We start from the raw sequence: 7,500 nt of genomic DNA on the forward strand, positions 1-7,500 counted from the left end.
TATATATATATATATATATATATATATATAATCAAGAGTACATAATAGAGATACATATCTATTACATATCTATAATACATCTCTATTATGTACTCTTGATATAATGCGTCACACGCGCATTTTCAGCTTTCACGCCTCATTATGTGTGTCGTAATTGTAGTTTAATTACAGTTTATTGTCACAGTATACGATCTATCGAGTCATATACATGTCATCATTGTTATTATTACTAGAATTGATTGCAATTAGTTACGCTGTGTAATTCGTCAGGCAATCCTAGTATATCTCCACAAAAGAAAGTTGTGCAGAATTAACATTGCTGGTATAGTTATTGCCTGGCGTCGTGATATGGATGTGTGATGATGGTGTCATTAGAGTATGATCTGCATCTTCGTGATAGAAAACCATCGCTTGCTCAGTTGGAATAGTCGGATTGAGTGCAATCTTTTGCCATGGTAGTGGCTAAACTAGTTCTAACAGATTAACGGCACCAATCACAAACTTGTAAACCCTGCTATAAATTCTACTGTTATTAACTACAGATTCATGTGAAATGTGAACATCATTTCACTACAAATATATTCGTTAATAATAATAATCTGTAGTACCCTCACCACACTCAAACAACTCGCGTTTTGTTACAGAGTGCATGCAGAAAGTATTACACGGTAAAACATACTACGAGCAGCCAATTAATATCAACGTACAACTGGTTTACGACGTGCCACATCCTTCACCGTATTTGCGATCACGTTGTTTAAAATCTGTAAAGTTGACAAGGAACTACAGAATTACACGATATATATCTCTCTCCCTCTCTCTCCCATATGTATATATATATATATATATATATTAACTAAGACCTGTAATTGTGCTGCGGTAGTAATCTTGATTCATCGTCTCGGGTTTATACACGATATATATAGCTCTCTCTCCCTCTCTCTCCCATATATATATATTAACTAAGACCTGTAATTGTGCTGCGGTAGTAATCTTGATTCATCGTCTCGGGTAGCTGTCAGGTTTATACTGCTACCGTGTTCTATGCGGATGACAAAGTGAAAGGGTCCATACTTTCTTCTACAATTATCATAATTACACGTGGGCGTGCTGCTATCCTTCCTTGTTGTGCGTGCTCAGAACATCTACGTATAACATATTCCATTCACAACCATATATGTGCCAAAGATTCGGCTATAAAAAATACTAAGAAGATTTGTCTAATGATCCATGTTGAAGAAAGTGTCTGTGAGATGATGCCTCGTGCAGTCTAGTTCTATTCATCGCGTGACACTGATTTCCAATGAACACTAACTGTCTCGCTGCACGTGATCATACAATCTCCACGTGCAAATTATTTTCCAATACCTTTTTGCTCTGTTTCAAAGAATAAATCTTATTCAAATTTATGGCACGGTCGATGTCTGCAATCAGTCCTTGCCATTCACGAAACTTATATGCATTCTTATTTGGAAGTAATAATTTTCGTGAATGGGTAGTTTTTGTGTGCTGAAAGACATAATAGGACATAATAATAAAACATAATAAATACCCCTCCGCGAACAAGGCAAGCGCGAATACAAGTCTCTGTCAGTGGAAGTTTTGTCTACAAACAGTCTCATAGGAAGCTATAGTTGCTATTAAAATTTATGATCGCGAGATAGTGTATTGCGCTAACTCTTGTTTTTGGTAGCGTTGCGTGGGTGTATGTTTTCTTCCGTGCAATGAGAGTACGTGTCGGAACGTGGGCGTTTGGCCTGGGGGCTAAGCTCATCGCGGCACATTACCAGCACTGTCACATGAGGTGTGCTCATCCTTGTTGTGACAAATATCCTAGCTGTTCACTGTTTAGTGGGCAGGGCGCTTTTTACGCATCATGTGCTGTGATTGGTCGAAAAATGTCAAGGCCTCTCGTGTGGATTAGGGGAGAAAAGATAGCGCGAGAGAAAGAGGTCTTGGGAAGGCGAGAGAGAGAGAGCGAGAGAGAGAGAGAGAACGAGAGAGAGAGAGAGAGAGAGAGAGAGAGAGAGAGAGAGAGAGAGAGAGAGAGAGAGAACGAGAAAGAGAGAGAGAGAGAGAGAGAGAGAGAGAGAGAGAGAGAGAGAGAGAGAGAGAGAGAGAGAGAGAGAGAGAGAGAGAGAGAGAGACGGAGGAATGAAGAAAGGAGGGAGGGATAAAGAGATAGAAGAACATGCGAGAGGGATATCATATAGCGAGGGGGAGAGAAATGGAAAAGAAGGTCCGTATGTGAGTGACTCATATGTAAGAGAAATAAGTGTGTAGAGGGACGGGGAAGGATAACAATATTCCGTGCGAATTCCTCTCACGCGAACCAGATCACCCGCACGTAACATGCTATATATGCGTATCACGTGGTACATCTGCGAATCATATTTTACATGGGAATGGCATATATCTCACGCGGGCTTCTATGTTTCAGGGACACTGTCGAGCGCGTGGGAGTTCTATACAAAGAAGTACAGAAGGTGATGCTGAAGCTTGCCAAGGCGGCCGAAAACAGAATACACAAGCTCGAGAACTGCCTGCAGATGAAGACGTTTGAGGAAGAGTCCAACAACGTAAGCAGTATAGCGTTTCTTGTGTAACGGTCGTGTAAGCGGAAAACTGTGGCGTCAAAGTAGTGTTGCACATTTTATTATTCGTTCTGCACAAGTGTCTTATTGCACAAGTGGCGTGGATAATTATTCTGCTGAAATACAGAGGTCTGTCAAAGTTATATATATACTATTTTGTGGTCTTGAATGCGTGCAGTGTTGAACTTCTTCTTGAACAGTCTACGACTATATCTATGAAACTGCGGTCCTCGGCCACTGTGATTCTTTAGCTCGTAAAACTGTACAACTTGCCCTGGCTGTGAATGTGTCTGTGCGTGTGCGTGTGCGTGCGCGCGCGCGCGTGTGTCTGTGCGTGTGCGTGTGCATGTGCGTGTGCGTGTGCATGTGCGTGCGCGTGCGCGTGCGCGTGTGTGTGAGTGCGTGTTTGTATGTATATGGTGATATGTGATGATGTATGTATGTGTGTGTATACTTGCAGCTACTGAGCTGGCTGAGAACAGTGGCGGCGGCCGAACTCACTCAGCACCAGGCCGTCACTGATAACCTCAGAGACAGTCGCAACCAGGAAAGAAACTTTGACAAGTTCTACTTCACTGCCATGGTACGTTCACACCTAACTATAGAAAAAACATAAACACCTGTATATACATACGCGCCTAAGTAGGTTGCTAATTGACCATATGGAATTCAGCAAGCATCAGCATTCTCGGGAGTAAATAATCACAAAATTACTCCTGGTATTTACTCCTGGCATTTACTGCTGCTTAAATGTCAAAATATTTCATTAAGTGTTAACCTTACTATCAAACTATATATTTATGCTTAGTTCTGTGTTCAACATAATTAATAACAGAAATTATAATGAGTTTTGGAAATGTTAAATAACATTTTTGTAATTAATTCGATCAGTTTATACAATATTACATATTTATGATATTTGAAGATATATTATTGACAACGATTTATAATCAGGGGTAAATAATGACAAATTATCATTTTGACATTGTTATTTCATAATGACAATTTGACATTATTCACCCCTGGTATAATAGGCGCGTTCACACTGGCGCGAATAAGCGGGATGCAAATCCCGGTTTTTGCATCGCGATCGAAATACCGAGATTATTACAAGTGTGAACGCAATAATACTCACTAATAATCGCGATCAGCATCGCGCTCCAAATCGCACTTTTGACTGCGATTATTTGGAATTAGCGCGATTATTTGCGTGTGTGAACGCTCGCTTTGGAATTAGCGCGATTATTTGCGTGTGTGAACGCTCGCGCAAATAATCCCGGTAGTTTCTATCCCATCATTCCAAGCGAGTGAGCAGTGAGCATGCGCAGTGAGAATCATTCCGGCAGTGAGCATGCGCAGTTCGATTAATAGAATTATCCCGATCGGCGATTAGCGCGATTATTCTCCTGTGTGAACAACGACACAATTATCTCGGTATTTCATCGCGATTAGCATCGCGGTTTTTCTTGTGTGTGAACGCGCCTAATGATACCTTGTGCATAATTTTATGTATTATATAATTATATTATACATTGTGTTATTTTATGTGCTTTTATAGAACAGTTATTATCGATCACTATTTAAATAGTGGCAGTTACTTAGGGCTGGTTTATAAGCAATTATCATTAGACTGTGACCCACTAGCTAAACAGCTATCGTGTGTGTGTTGTCATGTTGTAGGTTGATCAGCTCGCCCCAGTGTCGCCTAGATGTTAATCACGTTCATGGGTTTAAATACCAATTAATAATCTATAATGTAGAAAATTATATATATAATTATATCAGGAGTGAATAACAATAGATGATTATTCTATCTGAAATGTTGAATTTCTTGTGTTTCGAGTGATTCATACGCCTCTATTATTAATCACTCCTGATATACTATCTAAATATCTATAATTTTCTTGCGTTTATACTAGTTAAGAGAATATAATAATGGGGTGCCAGAAATTTGCTGGTTGAATGCCTATCCCATACGCATATACCTCGCCGAATATCATATATATTCATATATATATTCACCGAATATTCATTATTTCCATTTCATATTGTTATGGTTTACTGGTTGATCTGCTGTCAGTACCATCCGTTTCACCCTGACTCCATCATATCGCAATTAATTAGTGAGTGTCGTATTACCCTTGGTTTTCTGTGTCTTAAGCAGTACTGGTGTTACGGAAGCTATACGCCTTAATGAGGGTAGGTGCAGCGTGGAAGCGATTCTGGTTGTAGTCAGTTCCAAACCGTAATTAGGAGTACGTAGACCATCTAGCGATGATTTACGTGACCTATAGATCACTAGACCCTTACCTATAGATGTGCATATACAACGTGCCGTTTTCATGCACTGTTTTCAACTTCAGAAATCGCCGTGAAAACAATTGCTTGTTTTGCACCGCAACTTAATTAAGGACGTTCCTTCGCTACAATCACCAATTTGCGGGCACAAAGCCCGCTCTCCCAGTTCCCACGTCATCCAGTTTGCGTTGTGATTACGCGACCACGGACAGGCTCCTGACATCAGCCACTAACTAGCGATGTTTCCGAATAGATAGTCTGGGGGTCAGTCGAGTGTGGTTCACAGCCGTACCAGCAAAGGAGAGTGATGTTGCCATAGAGGTTTACTGATGACGTCGGCAAAGCGTGCGCGGGTATATATATATATATATTTAGTGAAGTCAGTTACACGGGTCGTTAAGTATAGCTGTCTGTCGTTGCTGTAGGAGAACATCGCGAAGGGTGCAGACCTGGTGGAGGAGGCTGGCATTGTAACCGATGGTAGCCAGGAGATGGGAGTGTGCGTACGAGAGCTGTCAAAAACACTGAAGAGGGAGATGAAGGGTTTCTCGGCGAGACTAGAGGACACGAGAGAGGTTATAGAAAACACTGCACAGTGCTACAAGCTACTAGACAAGGTAATGACTGATTTGATTTTTCATGTGTCCAAATACTCGACGTAGTTGTATTTGACTGTTGCATGTTATGACAAAGGTCGTACCTGCGTGCTTCAGCCTGTGTAAGGTATATAATTATATGCATTATATACTTATCCGAACTGGTCAAAAATACGTCATATGTTTGTGTAATTTTTGGTTCAATCTATAAAATACCTAGATGATATACCTAATGCACACACGTACGTGCACGCACGCACGCACACACACGCACGCACACACACACACACACACACCCCCACACACACACACCCACACACACACACACCCACACACACACACACACCCACGCGCACGCACACAGAAGATTCAATGTAAATCCTATACATTCCCAGGCCGCGTATAATCTTCTGTTCACATGAATACAATGCTGCAGCTAATTCCTGCGTCTCTAAGCCGCACATGATCTCCACATTCAACTCCCACCACTCCTTACAAACACAAATGCTAAAGAACCTTGATGACAAAAGAAGGCAAAGTGGCTTAGTCATGTGGCACAACAGCTGCAGGTAGGTTAATTGGAGTTCCCAGTTGACGTCAGTACTGCTAATGCTAGCTGGGAGAGCGTACCTGCTAGACAACAAAAACACTGTAGCAACTACTTAACGCGCAGTGCCTAACATCAGTAACCACCAGGGAGCTCAGTGTAACTGTGATCCCTACACGTGAGGTGTGAGCGAGCAGAGGTGGCTTTCCCGTCTCATCTTCCAGTACGTATCCAGTACGTTCCAGTGTGTATGTGCGCGTGAGGAGAGCGTGTTGGGCCTGAAGTGATAATTTTACATTTCCACTCTGCACCCAAAACAAGCCTAGAAACCATCTGTGCATGTAACAAACATGTTACCGTTTGAGAATGTAAGCTTTCTGTAGAAAATTGCCAGGTAATATGCAGTGTTGTATCGTTTATTACAGGCATACGAGTGGGCTTTACAGGCCATGAAATATATCTCCACCATGAAAATGGAACTCCATTCGGCCAGCGCAGAAGGACTGGCCAAACTCAGTGACAGTCTCAAGGTATGCATTGCTTAACTGTACTTTCTATGACAAGTATAATAATTAAGATTCTGTCAGGCGCCATAGCATTCCCTGTCGCAGATGATATCTATATTGCGTGCGTAATATTGAGCCGAGTTACTCGCTTGCTAAGCGTGCACCACGGTCATTGGTCGTGTGTTCTCAGGCTGCGATCTAGTCTTGCATTCTTCATAGTTCTTGCATGTAGTCGGTTATTGGTTCCTCATCACTAGCCGTGTGTTGCGCATTCTAGCCGCATGCTTGCACATAGAGCTACATACGACATACCCATGTACCACATACGACATACCCATGTACCGCATACCCGTATACCACATACCCATGTATGTGTATCGCGTTCGTTGTCTCACTCACCACCCACTCTCTCCTTGCACGTTCAGGTGTACTTCACGTTCTCTCTCTCATCTCTTTATTTCTCTCTCTTGCGTGCTTCTCCCTCGCATGTCTCTCTTTCTCTCATGTCTCTCTCTCTCCGCACGCGTTCAGATGTACCTCACGTTCTCTCTCTCTCTCTCTCTCTCTCTCTCTCTCTCTCTCTCTCTCTCTCTCTCTCTCTCTCTCACCCCCCCCCCACCCTCCCACCGACGCCACAGTCACCACCCACAGTCCACCTGTCCTCCGCTTGCCATCCTTCTCGAGCGATCGAGCAGGCGACCGGCGGGCGGAAGAACTCCTTGCAGATGCGTCCGAGGCGACTTCCCGCTCTCCGTCTCCCACCTGCCAGCGTGTTCCGGCTCCAGCTTCATGATTCTTCTTGAACCGGACCGGCGCTCGTCTTCGGCGCGCGGCGGCGGCTCGACCCCGCACCCTCGCTCCGGGTCCATCCCGACCCCGCCGCGGGATGCTGCAGGGCGCTCGCGGATGTCGGTCGTTCAACGACGGACAGGTCCTCGTGATGAGCCCCCGTCTCGTTA

At 43.3% G+C, this 7,500-nt stretch overlaps 2 protein-coding genes across 2 annotated transcripts in view; both read left to right on the forward strand.

Moving 5' to 3' along the window:
* The window catches only part of LOC106806184 (pleckstrin homology domain-containing family G member 4B-like), a 72,239-nt gene that overhangs the window by 57,188 nt on the left and 7,551 nt on the right, over positions 1 to 7,500 (forward strand). The window contains exons 9-13 of the mRNA XM_014808054.1: positions 2,441 to 2,579; positions 3,055 to 3,177; positions 5,318 to 5,509; positions 6,461 to 6,574; positions 6,761 to 6,800. Of these exons, the coding sequence (XP_014663540.1) occupies positions 2,441 to 2,579; positions 3,055 to 3,177; positions 5,318 to 5,509; positions 6,461 to 6,574; positions 6,761 to 6,800 (608 nt within the window). The remainder of the gene's footprint in view (positions 1 to 2,440; positions 2,580 to 3,054; positions 3,178 to 5,317; positions 5,510 to 6,460; positions 6,575 to 6,760; positions 6,801 to 7,500) is intronic.
* The window catches only part of LOC106806278 (polypeptide N-acetylgalactosaminyltransferase 11-like), a 24,332-nt gene continuing 19,306 nt past the window's right edge, over positions 2,475 to 7,500 (forward strand). Inside the window, exons 1-2 of the mRNA XM_014808162.1 lie at positions 2,475 to 2,486; positions 3,238 to 3,240. The gene's annotated coding sequence lies outside the window, so the exon portion shown is untranslated. The remainder of the gene's footprint in view (positions 2,487 to 3,237; positions 3,241 to 7,500) is intronic.

Source organism: Priapulus caudatus, unplaced genomic scaffold (genome assembly GCF_000485595.1).
Source record: "Priapulus caudatus unplaced genomic scaffold, Priapulus_caudatus-5.0.1 Scaffold8, whole genome shotgun sequence".
Classification (NCBI taxonomy): domain Eukaryota; kingdom Metazoa; phylum Priapulida; class Priapulimorpha; order Priapulimorphida; family Priapulidae; genus Priapulus; species Priapulus caudatus.